We start from the raw sequence: 21672 nt of genomic DNA, 5'->3' as shown, positions 1-21672 counted from the left end.
CCTTCTTGTCCAACATCAGTGTCTGACCTCACAGATGCTCTTTTGACTGAATGAGCACAAATTCCCACAAACACACTCCAAAATCTTGTGGAAAGCTTCCCAGAAGAGTGGAGACTGTTATAGCTGTTAAGGGGGGACCAACTCCATATTGATGCGTCCACATACTTTTGGCCACATAGTGTGTTCATAAACGTATACATTTGGAATTGTTAATTAGATGCCGTTTTCTTTTTCCAAACAGGAAATGGAAACACCACTGAGGTTTCCATGAAAATACAATCGATACACTTTATTTTTTCCATATGTTTTAATGATCTGTACTGTAGTACGAGGACACTGTGTGTCATGTGATCAGGAGAACCGATCAGTGTCCTAGATTCATACACACACACCACACACACACACACACACACACACACACACACACACACACCACACACACAGACCACACACACACACACACACCACACACACACACACACACCACACACACAGACCACACACACTCACACAGATTTTTGTGAATTCAGTCTAGTTGGTTCTCAGAAGCTCGTAAAAGTTCTACTATTCTAAAAAGTTTGGAAGTAGTTCAGTAACTAAATACAATATCAGATGTCTGTCTGCCCTGTGATGGACTGGCGACCCGCCCAGGGTGTTTCCTGCCTTCCTCCCAATGACAGCTGGGATAGGTTCCAGCACCCCACCGCGACCCAGAAGGATAAGCGGTTTAGATGTGTTTGAGTGTTCAGTGTGTCGCTCTTCACCTTTATTCCAGCTTCCATTCTTTTCAGGAGACTCACTTTCAGTTCCTCAAAGAATCTGCAGACACACCTCCAAAGTTCAGTCTTAGAAGCTGGTTGATCATTTTCTGAAGTAATCAAACACATTCAGTGGTGTTGAGGTCTGGACTCTGGGGTGGTCAGTCCATCGTTCAGCTTCTTTGTTTGATGTGTCCGTCTCCTTTTCTCAGTGAGGTTCTTCTTGAACAGCTACACATCCTTTCAGACCCACAGCGCTGAGTCGTCTTCTCACAGTGGAAGGATGGACAGAAACACCTGTGGATGTTTTCAGATCTGAAGCAGCTTGATTTTCTCCTCTCTCTCAGAGATGAAAGCTTTAAGTGCTGTTTATCTGATGTGGGCAGTTTTCGTGTCTACCAGGTCTTCCAGGTGGTTGTTAGGAGGCCCATTTTCTCTGTAGCTTTTAATCAGTTTTTGAGCTTTAGTTTTGGAGAATTCCTGCTTTTTTCACTTTGGACCTCTCTTTCCTTAAGTGAGTGGAATATCTTAAATCTAATCTCCTCAGATATATTTCCTGAAGAATAAGTAACTTGTACTTAATAAATGGTGACAGTGAAAGAAATGAAGGATGGTCTTTAATGTTTGAACAATACTGTATATTAAACTCAGTAAATAAACAGTAATTGTGCATTATATTGCAGATGTGTGTTTTCTGTAGATGATGTGTTCAAAACATGGCATTTCACAAAACCTTCACTGTATATGACCAGTTTGTCTGTCCCCTCTGTCCTCTTCTGTAGTAGTCGTTAATCAATGTACTTCCATGCACATTTAGCTCCGCCCCCTGCTCTTCACCATTGGTGTTGTCAGCACTGGTGAGGGGGAATCCTCACTGAACAGCTATAAAACACTCACACTCACACTCACACAAGTGAGTTCAGCGACACTTTCTGATTCACCTGACCAGGTGTGTGTCCACCCTGACAGGTGAGTGTGGGCATATTTATCCACCTCCACACAAGTGTGTGTTATTGTACATTAACTGGACGGTTTACACTGAGAACAGACACACACAGCTGGAGGAAGACTGAATATCACAGGATTCCAAACTCTCTCATTTTTGGGAACCCCCACTTTCGGACGCAATTCAGTGACGTTCCCACCCGGTGTGGGTCAGCAGGAGTGGACACGGACCAGCCAATGAAGGTAAGCGCTGCCAGGCAACTTATACCTTAGCACACTCTGCTTTTATAAGGGAATTTTACTGATTTTTTCCAATCTTTAAGCTAAATTAAATGGTTAAGATTAGAGTGGTTTGGTGTGAAATGCGAATTATCATCGTTTTAGCTGTTGGAGAAAGCTGTACTGTGTTGTATTATCGCTTTAACTGTTGTATTATCTCGTCAATTATTTTACAATTGCTTAAACTGTTGGAGAAAGCTCTTTTTTGATGTATTATCTCTTTAACTTTTGGAGAAAGCTCTTTGGTCCCACTTTATATTAAGTGTCTCTTATAACTGTGTAATTACATATGCAACAACACTGTGACTGCTGATGATTTGGTGAGTGTTACAGATGGATTACAGAAGTACAGCCTATGTAATTATGCCAGTGTATCTTTTTGATACACTACAGATCAGCAGTAAAAGGAAGTATGTTTTACATAACATTACATTTATGTTTTACATAATTACTGTGTAATAACTGTGTTGTAACAAGGTAACCTACTCACATCACATTGATTAATACCATTCTGTAATTACACAGTACCTACATAACAACTACACAACTTTCCTGTAGTGTTAAAGTTAAAGTTATACTTAAAAATAAGTGGACAGTTCCTGTGTAGTTGTTATGTTGCTATGTTATTACTGTGTAATAACAGAGTGGTAATATAATGTTACACATTTAATTAATGACTTAAAGTTACATTTTAAGATAAGGGGATGTCTGCTGTACTGTCACATTACAGAATGGTTTAAAATTGAAAAAAACCTGCTCTAGTCTGATTACAAGTGTAATTACATTTATGTTATTACCCTTGTGTAATTACATGAGTGAGAATAGGCTGTAACAACTATTAAGATACACTTGTGTAATTACATGAGGCAAAACTGGAGTTGATACACGTGTAATTTCATAAACTGTACTTCCATAATCGATCTGTAACAGTGACTAAATCATTAGTAGTTGCATATGTCATTCACATGTAACTACACAGTTATTAGAGACACTTAATATAAAGTGGGACACTTTTTTGTTGTATTATCGCTTCAACTGTTAGTGAAATGTGTTTTGTTGCATTGTCACTTTAATTCTTGGAGAAAGCTGTATTTTCTTGTATTATCACTTCAACTGTTGTATTATAGCTTTATTGTGTTTCATTATCATGTTAATTATAAGACAAAGCTGTATTTTGTTGTATTACCGCTATAATTGTTAGCGTAAATGCTCAGACAGGCCATGATCTCCCAGAATGAATATGGAAAAGTCCCTCAGAGCAGTCAGATGGAAAAATCCTGGCCCTGATCACATGCTGCACTACAGACTGATCAATACTGCCCCATGTGAGTGAGCAATGGGGCTGGTGGGCATTTGGGGTTTTCTGGTCCATGTGCTGCTATTTCTGAGGTGAATTTAGGTGACTATTGACCTTAAGCCATTAATATTACTGCCATCCAGTAAGGAATATTTTAGAAGGGAAAATAAATATTTTACAGTTCTTCATTTTGTCAGAAGAAGACAAACTAGAGTTTAAAAAAAGATTAAAACAAAGAAAATGAGACTCCTAACAACCACCTGGTAGACACCAAAACTGCCCCCATCAGATAAACAGCACTTAAAGCTTTCATCTCTGAGAGTGAGGAGAAAATCAAGCTGCTTCAGATCTGTCCATCCTTCCACTATGAGAAGATGACTCAGCGCTATGGGTCTGAAAGAAGCCTCACTGAGAAAAGGAGACAGACAAGATCTGCAGGAGTGGAGATACCTTTGGAAGTATGTTGCAATGAAAGACCCTTTGGCCATCGGTCAAGCATGGTAGAGGATGAGTGCAATTTCGAGGATGTATAACAACAACTGGAGATGGTGGCATTATCAGTGCCGATATATACAAACCTCTAATCCATTGTGCAGCATCATCTGGAAAACATCTGACTGGAAGGAAATTCTTTCTACAGCAAGATAATGACCCCAAGCACACTGCTGAGAAGGTCGAGATGTACTTCTCAATCAAAGAACAAAATAATTAACTGACCACCCCAGAGTCCAGACCTCAACATCACTGAATGTGTTTGGGAAGGAAAGCCAGAAGTACAAAGTTCAACCAACTTCTAAGACTGAACTTCGGAGTTGCTGCAGATTTTTTCAGAAAGACTGAAAACGGGTGTCTGACAAAAGTGAAAAGAGTTCAATGTTCTTCTAGAGTGCTAAAATAAGCAAACACTTCAATTAACTAAGCTATGGAGTAACTGAAGTTTTGAGGGCTGGCCATGCCTGAAACTCCTCCCCCTTCCAATCTAAGGCCTCATTAATGCTTTATTGTCCATTTTCTATGAAAAAGTCTTTGCGATCCCCACCACCATCCCATCTCCTCCCTGTTCCCCAGTCCTATGTCAGTCCTACCACAGTTAGTATGGGGGGGTCCGGCCTCCTAGCTCTAAGCAGAAGCCTACCAGGTCTCCAGCTGAAGTTCTCAGGGTTCCCTCCATTGGTTTTCCATCATACAATCACCAGACATAAAGGCACAGTCCGAACACACAAACTGTGGCTTTGGTTATAAAATGTTCTTTGGTTCTTTGGATCTTTATCTTAGCCTTACACTCATGGCTCCACTGCAAAAAGCTGAAATAGCTAATAAAATCAGGCCTGAGCGCGAGTTTAGTTGAAAGTGAGTGTACATTGATGTGTTTGTGTTTTCAGAAGATGGCACCTCGGCCCGACTTCGAGGGAAACTCACTGGGCCAGCAGACAGATGGACTCGGTGGTACGTGCAACGTGCCTATCACTGCTGTCGGAAAGATTTTTACTGTTTTTGACATAATTTGAAAGTGCCTGTTGCTCTTTACATTGTTTGTAAATTTCTCAAAGAATGGACCGAAACAAATGGCCCAAAATTACTTGGAACAAAAGTCTGATTCCATTGACTTACATTAGACGTGAGGTGTGTTTTTTTCCTTCTACTGTAAAGTTACCATTGGAGATACAAGGTTTTGTTACGACAGTGATATGGAGGTTTCATTATGAATATCTAGCAATAAGAGCATCTTAATATCTACATAATACAATGTCTAAGGTGCTGAAACTATCGCTTTAAAAGCCATTTAAAATCGGTATTTGAACTAGAGGGCTGGAAGTGAGGATTCTATCAGAGCAACAGTCAAACTTGTTGCAGCTGGGCTTCAGCCTGCACTACTGAAAATGGGTTGAAGAGTCAAACTAGGAAAATGCATCAGTGGTGTTACAAAAAATAGTTGCCATAAAAGTGTTTATTATTAATATTATTATATATTATTTTATGCAGTATTATTATAGCTGCATTGACTCTCTCTCTCTCTCTCTCTCTCTCTCTCTCTCAGTTCAGAAACAGAAGTCGGTCTGCATGGCTCCTGCTGTTTCTTCTGTAGCTCTGATCCAGGCTGGACCGGAGAGGGAGGAGGACCCCTGGGACCTGCCAGAGCTTCAGGACACTGGAGTTAAATGGGCAGGTATTATAGATACCATTACAAACACACTACAGCACAAAAGAATGAGAAAGAGCAGTGCTTCTATAAAAATATTTTAGTATTGAATAAATTTTGCCAACAAACAACACATTGAGATCATGGCCATCCAGGTCAACGAAAGCAGTTTGTCCTAAAATATTCCATCGGTGCTGTACTCTTAACACTGCGTCCTAACAGCAAGCGAGTGCTCACATGTAGCATGAAAGCCTTCAGGATATCTACACTAGAAACGTGATGTGTGTCAAGTCAGACCGTAAACAAACCTTGATCAGAAAACAGCTTGAGCTTAAATGGATGAGCGTCCCAGATATCGCTGTTGTCGGAAGAAAACCTCGTATCTCCAAAATGGTAACTTTACAGGAGAAGGAAAAAACCTACTTTACTTTTAATGTAAGTCAATGGAACCAGAGTTTTTTCCAGGTCATTTTGGGTCGTTTCCTTTAGTCCATTCATCATGAAATTTACACACAATGTAAAGGGTAACATGTATTTTCAAATGATGTCAAAAACTGAAAATGACAAAAATGGAGATACAAGGTTTTCTTCCGACAGCGGCGATATGCTATTGTGTAGGGCAGCTCAGGTGTATCTGCCTAGTCTACTTAGTTAAATATCCTCACTACAAAACAACAGTTTCACCTTCCATTCACCTCCAACTTCCAGCACTCTGGCAGTTTCTCTCCAAATTGTTTCCTTACTGTTAACGTCCTTATGAGGTTCTCATCTTCCATTCCGACGTGGAACACCAGAGCAATGCGACTCGTCCGAAGTAGAAATGGGGCGCCTGTCAGAAAACAGTGCATTACAGTGCATCACGCTCTGCTGCTTGCAGGTGGTGTAGACGGCACCACTGATTATAACGGGTGCGTTTCAGTTTTGTCGTAATTGTTCGCTCACGTCACTCTTTTAGGACACAGCGTTCTGACAAGACCATTAAACACAGAACGCTGTGTGAATAAAAAGACCCGAAAGTGTGAAATATTCAGGCGCGATTTTTTTATGCATCAGAACTATAGACACTGGATTCGGCGCAATTCACTGGAATTCCGCTGTTTTATTTCGCACTGTGAACAAAACCGTACAAACAGGCAGAATGTCTTCAAGTGAGAAAAAGACACCCACAAAATGGGCAAAGAGTGACATCTGGTGGGCTACTTTTCATTCTGGAAAAGCAAAAGGAGAACTAAGAGTTTCATCCGTTCATTCAGGAGCTGAAACCTTACAACTGCATTCAGCTCTGATGCTCATACTGTTTTCCAGTTTGAGCTGCTTTTTAGAGTTCCAATGTGTCAGGCTCCAGTCAAAACACTGTAAACTTCAGCACACAGCCTCATTAAACACACCATCTCATCAGCTAAATAAGCAAGGCCTTCATGAACTGAACTCAGAGCGTTAGATGAGGGTAAACGCTGATCTCTGCAGCACTTTGGCCCGAAAGGTCCCCAGTTTTTTTTTTTTACCCAATTATTTTACCCAATTTAGTCATCTCCAATTCCAACCGCTAGTTAGGACTCCCCCAATCACACGATACTATCAACGCTAGGAGGGCGAAGGCTAACACAGGCTTCCTCCGAGACCTGTGAAACCAGCCACCGCATCTTTTCGAACTGCCGCTCACGCAGCGTCATTGGACAGCCGAACGCGCTCTGAGGAAAGCGCCCGATGACAGGGTCAACGCTTAGACGGTTGCGCCACTTGGGAGCCCCCAAAGGTCCCCAGTTTGACATGCCTGGTCTAGTGCCTGGTCAGCTCAGAAATCGCAGGAGTAAGTTCTTGTCATTTGGACATGTGCACAAAAATTGATCAGCAGGCGAATAAAATAATAACTGAGCAGCTTTAAAATTCTTTCCCCTCTCCTGATTGAGGTGATGGAGCTTCAGGAGCTCCTGAACGGAAGAATAATGTGGATCTGATTAGAACTGCAATAAGAGCTCCCAGCTCATTAACGCTGTCCATTTGTACCTGCTGCCTTCTGTCACATTTCACAGCTATGCCTGGACCAATAAAATGGAAAAACGTGATCAGTCTTATGAAACTATTATGGGAATGCTGACAATTTTATGCAGTATTGGCCGTTTAAAGTCTTTATTCAGGATCAGAGTATGAAAAGCATGACAGCAAACAAAACTCTGTATGTCCTTATTGTTGTTTTTTTATATATATATTTTTATATTATATTATTTATATTATATTATTTACTTGCTGTAAAGGGTTGGGACAGCAGATGCTGATTTTGTTGCGTTCCAGTAAGTTTCAGACACTCTGCACAAGAAATATACAGACTGTCTGAGGTAAACTGCACTATAAAATCACCACAGCTCTCAGAATCTCACCTCTCACTGAGAATTCAAACCAGCCCTGGTCCTGCTGGAGTTCTTAAACACTGTGTCCACTCACTGTCCACTCTACTAGACACTCCTACCTTGTCAGTCCACCTTGTAGATGTAAAGTCAGAGACGATAGCTCATCTGCTGCTGCACAGTTTGTGTTGGTCATCCTCTAGTCCTTCATCAGTGGTCACAGGACGCTGCCCACAGGACGCTGTTGGCTGGATATTTTTGGTGGACGATTCTCAGTCCAGCAGCGACACTGAGGTGTTTAAAGACTCCAGCAGCACTGCTGTGTCTGATCCACTCAGACCAGCGCAACACACATGAGCGTAGAATATATATATATATATATATATATATATATATATGAATGTTGTCATTTTTGTTTCTGCAGTGTATATAACTGTTCACTGTAATTATTCTTAACTAATGTTTGTAATACTCTCTCTCTCTCTCTCTCTCTCTCTCTCTCTCTCTCTCTCAGATTTAGACACTAAAGGAAAAGTACTGAGGGTTTTTATTTCAGTCCTAAAGCTGGTGACGCTGTTGGGTTTGCTGTATCTCTTCGTTTGCTCTCTGGACATCCTCAGCTCAGCGTTTCAGCTTGTAGGAGGTAAAAATCGCACAATAAACGGTTACTTTTATATGTATTCAGGCTCTAGTCATGTTCTTTTATAGCTACTGTTTTTTTGACTATGCAGGATAAACATTTGGTCAAAACAGGCCAGCTTAAACTGAGAAAGGAAAACTTTAACCTCAGTGTGAGTTGGAAAACAATGATGCAATCAGCGGTGAACTCTTTGAGCAATTAACAAGATTGCCAGGTTCAGAAAAGGCTTTCAGACATGACGAAAGCAAGACGAAATAGATCTCTGATGAAATACACATCCATGTTCTACAGTTTCTCATTAGGTTGAATGAATAACCAGCTCTAAATGTAGGTATTGTGATATAAACCAAGTCATGTTTTTTTTTTAGGTAAGGCGGCTGGAGATATTTTCCAGGAGAATGAGGTGTTATCTAACCCGTTGGCTGGACTAGTCATTGGGGTTTTGGTCACTCTGCTGGTCCAAAGCTCCAGCACATCCTCATCTATAGTGGTCAGCATGGTCTCCTCTGGATGTAAGTATAAACCAGCATATGAGCATAACACAATGTTGACAACAAAAGTTCCAAAATTTCCAATTCCAATTAATTTAAGCTTCAAAGTTTTAACTGTGATAAATCAGGGGTGTAAATCTCTTTTTGATCCACTTTGATTCTCGGTCCATTGTGATATTTCAGATTTCACAATTCAACTTGTTTTGATTAATCGGGAAACGATTCAGTGCCTTATGAAATCTTAAATGTGACCAAGATTTGGTTCAACTCCATTTGATTCTTTAGGAAACGAATCAGGGCTCCACAGAATCTTAAATGTCAGTATAATTTGACTCAACTCCATTTGATTCTTTAGGAAACGAATCAGGGCTCCACAGAATCTTAAATGTCGGCATGATTTGACTCAACTCCATTTGATTCTTTAGGAAACGAATCAGGGCTCCACAGAATCTTAAATGTCGGCATGATTTGACTCAACTCCCACTTAAAGATAATTCTTTAGGGAGCAATTCAGTTTATAATGAAATTGAATTCTCAAATTTCACCAAATAAACACAAAACATTTTCGAATTTTTGCTTGAAAACAGTCCTAGATTTTTATTTTTGTCCACAAATGAGCACATATTTTTTTGTATCTATTATAATGTTATTATAAAAGATAAAAGATGATATATTTTACCATTCTAAACTGCAAGTTGCCACCTTCAGACTTATTGAACTCATCTGATGCCAGTGATACTTTAAATGCATCTGAAAATGACATTATGGGTAATGATGATGATGATGTTCACCTCTTCCTCCCACAGTGCTGCAGGTGCCCACAGCGGTCCCTATCATCATGGGCACCAACATTGGAACATCGGTCACGAACACAGTGGTGGCCATGACTCAGGCAGGAGACCGGAGCAAGTTCCGCAGGTCAGACTTCAACCTCACAGTGGACAGTCTTTATTAAGCTGCCCATATGGAGGAGAAATACATGGACATGTGTTGTTTTTAAATGTGATACATTTTAGATATATTCCTTTGCGTTTTGGTTGACCTGCTAGACCAGCAATCGACCAGCACTAGACCAAAATGGAATGCATTATGGACGGTGCTGTTTTTTTAGCATGGTGTTAACGAAATACTGTAGCCTATCAATGTAATTATGAGGGGGAAATAATTAAATTTATACATTTTTGCCCTTAACCCAAATGTAGTCGATCAGCAGAGACATGACTGGTTTTGTTTCAGCACCGCAGCTGGGTCATTCTCCAGAAACGTCCACTTCCTGTCTCTCCATAGGAGTCACTGGTGTTACTGATCCTCATTGTTGTTACACATAAGAAAGGTAACACCAGAGACATTTTAATGAAAAATGCATTTTACAAAAATGCTAGTAAACGCTGGGGACACAAAAGTGGACGTTTCTGTAGAATGACCCAGCTATGAGGCTAATGTACCTAAAAAGTGAGGGAATTGGCAAATTACAAACTGTAGTTGAACTACAACTTATGGCAGGTGACATTTTTAGCGTAACACCCCTTCGGTTCTCAATTCAGGGCGTTTGCCGGGGCCACGGTGCACGACTTCTTCAACTGGCTGTCCGTGTTGGTGCTGTTGCCATTGGAGGTTGCTACGGGATACCTGTACCGCCTCACTGAGGTCATAGTGAGAACCTTCAACATAGAGACCGGAGAGAATGCCCCGGCACTGCTCAACGTCATCACTGACCCGCTCACGCACTCCATCATAGAGGTGGGTATGTGTGTGTGTAGCAACGAGTCATGTAGTAGCTATCTCAGCACTGCAGTAACACTGACGTGGTGGTGGTGTGTTAGTGTGTGTTGCGCTGGTCTGAGTGGATCAGACACAGCAGTGCTGCTGGAGTTTTTAAACACTGTGTCCACTCACTGTCCACTCTATTAGACACTCCTACCTCGTCAGTCCACCTTGTAGATGTAAAGTCAGAGACGATAGCTCATCTGCTGCTGCACAGTTTGTGTTGGTCATCCTCTAGTCCTTCATCAGCGGTCACAGGACGCTGTTGGCTGGATATTTTTGGTGGGTGGACTATTCTCAGTCCAGCAGTGACACTGAGGTGTTTAAAGACTCCAGCAGCTCTGCTGTGTCTGATCCACTCAGACCAGCACAACACACACTAACACACCACCACGTCAGTGTTACAGCAGTGCTGAGAATGATCCACCACTCAAATAGTACCTGCTCTGTGAGGGTCCATGGGGGTCCTGACCACTGAAGAACAGGGTAAAAGGGGGCTAACAAAGTATGCAGAGAAACAGATGGACTACAGTCTGTAACTGTAGAACTACAAAGTGCACCTATATAGTAAGTGGAGCTGATAAAATGGACAATGAGCGTCGAAACAAGGAGGTGGTCAGAATGTTATGCCTGATCGGTGTAAATGACATATGAATATATGTAACCATGGAGAATCCCTGTGATGTCACCCATTCCTGACTGCTAGCCTCGCCTGATTTAGACACTAATAAATATGTGATGTACTGAAGGGAGGTTTTCTAGATTTTAAACCAGAAAATATCCCAAAAGCATCCCTTTCAATGATATTTTATAAAAGATTATCAATGCAAAGTGTGGATTTGACCAGATTAGCCGAATGTATCATGTGTTGTTTACGTGTCTCTGATGCAGTTGGACGAGTCAGTCATCAGCGGCATCGCTACTGGAGACCCAGAAGCCAAGAATAAAAGTCTCATCAGAACATGGTGTTCAACTTCAACAAACACGGTAACTAGAATAAACCAAGAACATGAGATAAAATACCCAAAGAAATGTTTTAATTAACTGCTTTTAAACACAGGTTATCTCCCCAAACCCACATGTCGTTGATTGTGTTTGGTGTCTAATGTTCGCTTCTTTAGTTTTGCACTGAAGCTATGAGGCTAATGTAGCTAACACTTCATGGAAGCAGTTAGCATGGTGCTAACTGCAGGCCTAAAACATCTCACTCTTGCCTCAAACTGTGTGTTCTGAGTTGTTCAGGAATGTCTTATGGACTTGACTGTGTTTTCCGACACTGTATGATCCATTGTTACCTGTATGATACTGTATGATACACTGGACACACCCAGATAACAAGAGGATAGCTGGCCACTGCAGGCCAACTGATGGCAAAGCTGGCAGCCCACTGGTGGTAAAAGCACAATGTAGTTGTTTCTAATTAAGTGGCCAGTTAGTAGTAGCGCAAGGTAGGTGTTTCTAATAAAGTGGCCGGTTAGTAGTAGCGCAAAGTTGGTATTTCTTTTTTTTTTTCTTTTTACCCAATTTTCTCCCCAGTTTAGTCGTATGCAATTCGCTAGTTAGGACTCCCCCAGTCACACGATACTATCCACACTAGGAGGGTGAAGGCTAACACAGGCTTCCTCTGAGACCTGTGAAACCAGCTACCGCTTCTTTTTGAACTGCCGCCCATGCAACATTATTGGACAGTTGAACACGCTCGGAGGAAAGCGCCAACCGCTAGATCTGTTACATCAGCTAACAGATGCCTGCGCTGACTAGCATCGCGTTGAGTGATGGGGGGAGAAGGGGGGGCCATCCTACCCACCCAGAGAGAGCGAGGCCAATTGTGCTTTCTTGGACTCCCGGCTACGGACGGCTGCAGCATCACCAGGGATCACACTTGCGATCTCCTGATGACACGGCCAACGCTTAGACGGTTGCGCCACTCGGGAGCCAAGTTGGTGTTTCTAATAAAGTGGCCAGTTAGTAGTAGCACAAGGTAGGTGTTTCTAATAAAGTGGCCAGTTAGTAGAAGCACAAGGTAGGTGTTTCTAATAAAGTGGCCAGTTATTAGAAGCACAAGGGAAGTGTTTCTAATAAAGTGGCCAGTTGGTAGAAGCACAAGGTAGGTGTTTCTAATAATGTGGCCAGTTGGTAGAAGCACAAGGTAGGTGTTTCTAATAATGTGGCCATTTAGTAGTAGCACAAGGTAGGTGTTTCTAATAAAGTGGCCAATTAGTAGTAGCACAAGGTAGGTGTTTCTAATAAAGTGGCCAGTTAGTAGAAGCACAAGGTAAGTGTTTCTAATAAAGTGGCCAGTTATTAAAAGCACAAGGTAGGTGTTTCTAATAATGTGGCCAGTGAGTGGAAGTACAAGGTGGGTGTTTCTAATAAAGTGGCCGGTTCGTAATAGCGCAAAGTAGGTGTTTCTAATAAAGTGACCAGTTATTAAAAGCACAAGGTAGCTGTTTCTAATAAAGTGGCCAGTTATTAAAAGCACAAGGTAGCTGTTTCTAATAAAGTGGCCAGTGAGTGGAAGACCAAAGAAGGTGTTTATATTAAAGTGGCCATGTTAAACAGAGTATTAGACAAAAATGGCACTTTTAATCGTTTGTTTTGCACTCAAAGTCCAATTTACTCACTTGTCCTTTAAACTTTTTAAATTCGGCCTAGTCATTATTTTTTTCTCTCAGTTGTTTGTGATGCTCGTCTTCGTTTATTTTCCAAAATAAAAGGCTGTGTGCTTTTAAAACTGTTTGATGAGATTAAAATCTAGTTAGATCTTGCAATCTGGTTGGTTTTAGGGTGGTCCACCAGTGGCATAAACCAGTGAACCAATATATGCATGCTATATGGGAAAGCCTTTAAGATGGGTTGAGCGCTGCTAAAGGCTAAAATCTTCGATTACTTGTTAGCTGCACTAACAGCTTCAGTGCAAGACTAAAAAAAACAAACTTCAGACACCAAATATTCTGACAGATACACAGGTTTACCTTTAAGACGGGAAGTAAGAAGGGATGGAGTAGATTTTTAGTTGAACTAACGCTTTAAACGAATAATTCTCTGGTTTCTCTAACTGTGTGACATCACTTTCCAGACCCTACAGAACGTGACCATAGTAAACTGCACCAGCGCCCCCTGCTGGGAGTGGAGGAATGTGTCTGAAACAATTAACATTCATAAATGTGAGTCTGGCTGCTCATTTGTTATGGCTGAAATGACTATATGCTCAGTTAGCTGAACTCAATAAAGCCCAGAGGTCTGGATTATGAGACCCCCGTCTTACTCAGGTGTCTAAATCTCCTCTCTTTTTCTCTCCGTCTCTTTTTCATTTTCTCCTATCCACTCCTGTCCTCTTTTCCTCTTCTCTCTCTGGCTCCAGGTCGTCATATCTTTGTGGACACTAACCTGCCGGACCTAGCGGTGGGGCTAATCCTGCTCGCCCTGTCTCTGTTGGTGCTGTGTGCCTGCCTCATCTGCATCGTCAAACTCCTCAACTCCATGTTGAAGGGTCAGGTGGCTGCTGTCATCAAGAAGATCATCAACACAGGTCAGATTCTAACAAAGCCTTTGTTTTAACATTGGAAATGAGCATAGCGTGACCATGGAAATGGGGGAAGTGTTGCCATGGAAATAAGAATCACGCAACCATGGAAATAGAGCATAACCATTAGAAATGCGTATTCCTTTAGTGTAACATTACTGTAGAAATCAGTGTAGTGTAACCATGGAAATGAGTGTAGCATTACTATAGAAATTAATGTAGTGTAACCATGGAAATGAGTGTAGCATTACTATAGAAATTAAGGTAGTGTAACCATGGAAATGAGTGTAGCATTACTATAGAAATTAAGGTAGTGTAACCATGGAAATGACTGTAGCATTACTATAGAAATTAATATAGTGTAACCATGGAAATAGGAGCAGAGTAACTATGGAAATGGGAGCAGAGTAACTATGGAAATAAGTCTAGCATTACTATAGAAATTAGTGTAGTGTAACCATGGAAATGAGTGTAGCATTACTATAGACATTAGTGTAGTGTAACCATGGAAATGGATCTTGTGTAACCATGGAAATGGGTGCAGTGTAACTATGGAAACGGGAGCAGTGTAAGCAAGGAAATGAGTGTAGCATTACTATAGAAATTAGTGTAGCGTAACCATGGAAATGGCAGCAGTGTAACTATGGAATGAGTGTAGCATTACTACAGAAATCACTGTAGCGTAACCATGGAAACGGTAGCAGTGTAACTATGGAATGAGTGTAGCATTACTACAGAAATTGGTGTAGTGTAACCGTTCAAATGGGTGCAGTGTAACCATGGAAATTAGTGTAGCATAACCATGCAAATGGATCTTGTGTAACCATGGAAATGGGTGTACTGTAACCATAGAAATGGGTATAGTGTTACAGTGGAAATGGGTGTAGCATGGCCATAGAACTGAATGTAGTGTACCCATGAACCTGGATGTATAATAACCATGTAAATAAGTGTAAAATAACCAAATAACTGTAAAGTAACCATGAAACCAGGTGTAGTTTTACCTTGGTAAGACAGTCAGTATATCCATAGAAATGAGTGTAGTCTTACTATAGAAATGGGTGTAGCTTTACCATGGAAATGGTTGTACTGCAGATGTGAGGAACGGTTATATTTCATATAGCTGTCTATAATTATACTAACTTAACGACAGGAATACAACTGTACTTCTGTCATCTAGAGTGGACAGGCACTGTTTACAGTTTTACCCACAACTTCTTGAACACTTTAACAAGTTGGCTTCTGTTTTTAATATAACCACTAACTGATGCTGAACTCATTAAAATGTCATTTGCTTTCGGATGCAGATTTTCCATTTCCACTCGGATGGCTGACCGGATACCTGGCCATCGTGGTGGGAGCAGGAATGACCTTCATTGTCCAGAGCAGCTCAGTCTTCACCTCAGCTATTACACCTCTAGTAGGTCAGTGTCACAAAAACATAAACGTGCCCAATGTGTTCATTCATTCATACCAATATATTTACACTCACTGGCCACTTTATTAGAAACCCCTGATTTATAGCTCCTCCATACAGATGTACAATTACAAACTGTAGTTTTTACTGCATTTAGGTGCACTTTGTAGTTCTACAGTTACAGACTGTAGTCCATCTGTTTCTCTGATACTTTGTTAGCCCCCTTTTACCTTGTTCTTCAGTGGTCAGGACCCCCATGGACCCTCACAGAGCAGGTACTATTTGGGTGGGTGATCATTCTCAGCACTGCAGTAACACTGACGTGGTGGTGGTGTGTTAGTGTGTGTTGTGCTGGTACGAGTGGATCAGACACAGCAGTGCTGCTGGAGGTTTTAAACACTGTCCACTCACTGTCCACTCTATTAGACACTCCTACCTCGTCAGTCCACCTTGTAGATGTAAAGTCAGAGACGATAGCTCATCTGTTGCTGCACAGTTTGTGTTGGTCATCCTCTAGTCCTTCATCAGTGGTCACAGGACGCTGCCCACAGGACGCTGTTGGCTTGATATTTTTGGTTGGTGGACGATTCTCAGTCCAGCAGTGACACTGAGGTGTTTAAAAACTCCACCTGCTCTGTGAGGGTCCATGGGGGTCCTGACCACTGAAGAACAGGGTAAAAGGGGGCTAACAAAGTATGCAGAGAAACAGATGGACTACAGTCTGTAACTGTAGAACTACAAAGTGCACCTATATAGTAAGTGGAGCTGATAAAATGGAAAATGAGCGTCGAAACAAGGAGGTGGTCAGAATGTTATGCCTGATCGGTGTATATAACCTAAGAACAGTTTCCTGTAGTTACCGAAAAATAAACCTTAGTATGTAATAAGCCTGAGATTTTAATGGGTTAAACTCAGCAAATAAATAAAAATTGTGCACCAAACATTTTACAGAAAAATACCATATTTAAGCTGGTTAACCTAGAGGATGTTATTTGACCGAGGGTGTTCAAACTTTTGCATACGGCTGTATTTCTATCACTATTATCTTATCTGTTTCGTAGCTGATAGGCAGTTGACAGAGATACCTTTGGAACAGAACAGTGTGGTCTATTGGTTTTGAACTCTGTGGCAGTGTATGATAAAGTTAATGGGGCCTAAAGGCTATTAGGCTAACTGTATTATCTTATATCCAAATATGTTACATTTAAATAAGCTTAGAGTTCAGATCATAATTTAAAACTGGAGAATTAAGAGTTTAAATCTCTTATAAATGTTTTTTGATATATAAACAGACAAATAGGTCATTTTTTTCTTACCCTTTATGTGAAAGTTAGATATTTGCATGTTATCACTTAAGCGTTAAAGGTTAAAACCACTAAATTTAAAACCAGCTAATTTGAATATTTTAGCTATATTAATTTGGATACAGTTACTTCAAACCACTTAAAATCCTTTAAGTTGATTCAAACATATGTCATTTAAAAGTATTTTAATTTTTAGGACATATTATAGTCACTTAGAAGTGGTTTTAATTGAAATAGACATGTTATAGTCACTTAATGTTTAAAGTTAATTTGACCATAAGTCACTTAAGAATGTTTTAAGTTGATCTGAACATTATCATTGCTTAATTATGCTTTTAAGTTGATTTTAATGTTATAGTCTCTTAAAGGTTTTTTTTTAGTTGATTTGAACATTATAGTCACTTAAAGGTGTTTTAATGTTGATTTGAACACGCTATAGTGACTTAAAGGTGTTTTAAGTATATATGAACATATTCTAGTCAGTTTTTTAAGTTAAAAGTAATTTAAAAGAACTGAAATTAGACATAAAATGTTTGTATTGAGCTAGTAAACAACTTTTAGATGTGCTAACTTAGGAAGGTCTGTTTTAGTTGATCTTTTTTTATTTCAATATTAGAAAAACGTATTATGTATTATGTGAATGTGTGCAGGTATCGGGGTTATAAGCATTGAAAGAGCTTATCCACTCTCTCTGGGCTCCAACATTGGAACGACCACCACAGCCATACTGGCAGCTCTGGCCAGTCCAGGAGAAACACTGACCAATTCACTGCAGGTGAGATGTACAGACACACTGAGACCCCCCACTATGTGGTTTCTGACACCACCAGGAACCAAAAGACACTTTTAATGGTTTCTGTGATTTTTTTATTTCAGCAGGCTAAACCTGGACTAAAGTATGTTTGCATGGCTAAAATCGCTACTATAAGTCATCTTGAAGCCACATTTTCTCTGTGCTTTCATCCATTTTTAAACATTAAGTTAAAGCTTTACACCGATCAGGCATAACATTATGACCACCTCCTTGTTTCTACACTCATTGTCCATTTTATCAGCTCCACTTACTATATAGGTGCACTTTGTAGTTCTACAGTTATAGACTGTAGTCCATCTGTTTCTCTGATACTTTGTTAGCCCCCTTTTACCCTGTTCTTCAGTGGTCAGGACCCCCATGGACCCTCACAGAGCAGGTACTATTTGGGCGGTGGATCATTCTCAGCACTGCAGTGACACTGACATGGTGGCGGTGTGTTAGTGTGTGTTGCGCTGGTACGAGTGGATCAGACACAGCAGTGCTGCTGGAGTTTTTAAACACTGTGTCCACTCACTGTCCACTCTATTAGACACTCCTACCTTGTCAGTCCACCTTGTAGATGTAAAGTCAGAGACGATAGCTCATCTGCTGCTGCACACTTTGTGTTGGTCATCCTCTAGTCCTTCATCAGTGGTCACAGGATGCTGCCCACAGGACGCTGTTGGCTGGATGTTTTTGGTTGGTGGACTATTCTCAGTCCAGCAGCGACACTGAGGTGTTTAAAAACTCCAGCAGCACTGCTGTGTCTGATCCGCTCAGACCAGCACAACACACACTAACACACCACCACCACCACGTCAGTGTTACTGCAGTGCTGAGAATGACCCACCACCCAAACAGTACCTGCTCTGTGAGGGTCCATGGGGGTCCTGACCACTGAAGAACAGGGTAAAAGGGGGCTAACAAAGTATGCAGAGAAACAGATGGACTACAGTCTGTAACTGTAGAACTAAAGTGCACCTATATAGTAAGTGGAGCTGATAAAATGGACAATGGGGAGGTGGTCAGAATGTAATGCCTGATCGGTGGGCTAATGTAGCTAACTAGCTTATGTGACAGTGTGAGCGTCACTGTTGCTGCTTTTAGCCACATTTTTTTTCATTTTATAGACAACAGGAGAGAAAAGACAACATGTTTCAACTGATCAAACCGTTTAGTGAAGAATCAGATTAATGCAATGCACACAAATATGTTAGCGTAGCTAAAACAGATGTCATACAGTGTCAGAAACCACATAAGTCTATTAGGGATTACTGAACAATTTAGGCATGCAGTTGGCAGCATGCCAATTGCTAACTATATTAGAATTCCATTACTGGTTAGCTACATTAGCCAGACACCAAACATGTCTCAGCTGATCGACTGCTTTTAGGGTAAGGAGGGTAAAAATTGAGTAAAATTGATTTAAAATGGTTTTAAATGACAAATTTAATCTTTTAGCTGAACTCAATTGGATGAAGTCACTTTAAAGTCATGTAAAGTCTTTTAAGTTGATTTTAAAATGTGATAATCATTTTAAAAAGTTTCTTTGGACGCATTTAAAGTCATTTTTGATCATTTTGAATGCTTTAGTCACTTAAAAGTGTTTCTAAGTTTAATTGGACACATTTAAAGTCACATAAATCATGCTATAGTTGCTTAAAAGTGTTTCTAAGTTTAATTGGACACATTTAAAGTCACATAAATCGTGCTATAGTCGCTTAAAAGTCTTTTTACATTTATTTGGATGTATTATAGTCACTTGAAAGTGTTTGTAAGTTAACTTGCATGTATTTAAAGTCACTTGTAAACATGTTTTTGATTAATTTGACTGTTAGTCACTTAAAACGGTCTGTTAGAATTTAGCCATGAGGTTAGCAGCATGCTAATGTGCTAACTATATAAGCTTCTATTATTTTTAGCTTCATTAGCCTTGTAGCTCCAGTGCTAAAACTAAAGAAGCGAAACTTCAGACACCAAACATGTCTTAGCTGATTGACTGCATTTGCAGTAAAGGGAGGTAAAACTGAATAAATTTGATTTGATATTGTTTTAAATTACTAATGTGATGCTTTTAGATTTTTTAAAATTATTTAAAACTATTTCTGAAGTAAATGCTAACTCGCTCTCCTTGTTCTCCCCAGATCGCTCTGGTTCATCTCTTCTTCAACCTGTCGGGCATCGTGCTGTGGTACGTGCTGCCGTTCATGCGAGTCCCCATCATGCTGGCCAAAGCGCTGGGCAACGTCACGGCTCGTTACCGCTGGTTCGCCATCTTCTACATCATCTTCTGCTTTTTCTTCATCCCACTGCTGGTGTTCGGCCTGTCCCTGGCCGGCCTGCCCGCGCTGCTGGGCGTCCTCCTGCCAGTGGCGCTGTTGCTGCTGTTTGTGATCATCATTAACTTGATGCAGTCGCGCTGGCCTCAGCACCTTCCCACCTGCCTCCAGAGCTGGGACTTCCTCCCACTCTGGGCCCATTCCCTGGAGCCCTGGGACAGGATGGTTACCGCGGCAACTGCCCACTGCTGCTGCTGCTGCAAGTGCTGCCAAGTCATCACCCCCGGCGACGAGGAGGCGGGGTCAGTGGATAAGAAGGACGGTGGCATGGAAATGCGCGACAACCCAGTTTTAGCCAACGGCAGCGAAGGGAAAGAGAAAGCACCGCCCACTCCAGTGATCCTCAAAGTGACAGCGTTATAGACTCTGTATTAGCATGCATTTACCTTATAGTTATTACACATTTATAACACATCCATATCAACCTCAAAAATGACGAAGGACGAGCTGGAGAGTGCCAGTGGACTCCAGAACGAGGGCAAAAACGCAATGTTTATGAATGTCATTTTGTAATTTATATGTATTTTTTGTTATTGTTGTTTTTTTTACCTTCTTTTGTTCTTACATTACACAGTTTTGCCATTTACCACAAATGTAGTTGATCAGCCAAAGCCAGACGTTTGCTTCTTTAGTTTTACCACTAAAGCTACAAGGCTATGTAGCTAACTAGTTTATGTAACAGTGTGAGCGTCACTGTTGCTGCTTCTGCTTTAAGCTAACAAGTGATGGAGGCTTATTCCCCACCAATTAACATGGTGCTAACTGCCTGACCATCATAAACACGTCTGTATGAGATTACTAAACAATCGATGAGTTTTGAGGTGTGTTGTAATTCATACATTCTATAAAGCTTCCATTAGTTGTTAGCTACATTAGCCTCATAGTTCCAGTGTTAAAACTAGAGAAGTAAACTTCAGACACCAAACATGTCTTGACTGCGTTTAGGGTATCGGGGAAAACTGTGTAAAAGTGCTTTGAATTTAAAGGAATGGTGTAAAGCTAATGTTGCTAATGAATATTCGATACGTATGCTAATTGGCGACTACTAGCACACATTAGCAACATTAGCACATGAGCATGCATGGTTGAACTCTTCCTTCGGGAATTCAAAAGCTACCCAAGGACTCTAAGGTTACAAACATGATTTGTACACCGTCATGTTTTAAAGGGAGAGGTTTTGTAGTGTTGTTGTACTATGGCTGGAGAATTTTAACGTTACCTCAGAAAGACGCTAATTTATAGATGAAAAGCTACACTTTTTAAGCACATGCTTAAAGCAATGTGAATTTCTTCTCTTTTCAACCTAAAGACAATTTTTTTTCGCTGTGTTATCGGATTTAATACACTTTCACCACTAAGTCCTCGTTCACACGTATCCACACATTTTTAAAAGCATTCCAGCCCTGTAGGGGGCGATAACACCTCATAAAATCTGACGTAAAATGCAGCAAGAAGAACGCTGCAAGCACACTGCACAAAATTCAGAGCTACAGCCACAGATCTGTAGTTGTGACAGCGGCGAGTTACAAACACGGTAGAACCACAGACCATATTTCACACAGAGTCTGATTACTGCCAGAAAATAAAAGCTCAAAAAGGTGATAGAAAACCTACTGCTTTCTGAGTTCTTCTAG

The 21672-nt window shown here is 40.8% G+C and overlaps 1 protein-coding gene across 3 annotated transcripts; it reads left to right on the top strand.

Moving 5' to 3' along the window:
- The first annotated feature begins 1644 nt into the window (after positions 1-1644).
- On the top strand, positions 1645-21200 carry slc34a2a (solute carrier family 34 member 2a). Of its 3 annotated transcripts, XM_036583588.1 has the most exons (14): positions 1645-1727; positions 1807-1946; positions 4662-4725; positions 5318-5446; positions 8279-8407; positions 8773-8916; positions 9702-9813; positions 10440-10635; positions 11551-11646; positions 13739-13826; positions 14024-14191; positions 15493-15609; positions 17557-17681; positions 19844-21200. In XM_036583588.1, exons 2-14 carry the CDS (start codon positions 1941-1943, stop codon positions 20399-20401), a joined length of 1932 nt encoding a protein of 643 aa, XP_036439481.1. In that variant the 5' UTR covers positions 1645-1727; positions 1807-1940; the 3' UTR covers positions 20402-21200. The 3 variants fall into 3 exon arrangements, with proteins under 3 accessions (XP_036439481.1, XP_036439482.1, XP_036439483.1); XM_036583589.1 differs by having other exon boundaries at positions 1655-1946; positions 4665-4725; XM_036583590.1 differs by lacking the exons at positions 1645-1727; positions 1807-1946 and adding an exon at positions 2991-3307.
- The last annotated feature ends 472 nt before the right edge of the window (positions 21201-21672 follow it).

Source organism: Colossoma macropomum, unplaced genomic scaffold, assembly GCF_904425465.1.
Source record: "Colossoma macropomum unplaced genomic scaffold, Colossoma_macropomum, whole genome shotgun sequence".
Taxonomy (NCBI): domain Eukaryota; kingdom Metazoa; phylum Chordata; class Actinopteri; order Characiformes; family Serrasalmidae; genus Colossoma; species Colossoma macropomum.
The sequence above is the reverse complement of the archived record's forward strand: the minus strand, read 5'-3'. Positions and strand labels throughout refer to the sequence as shown.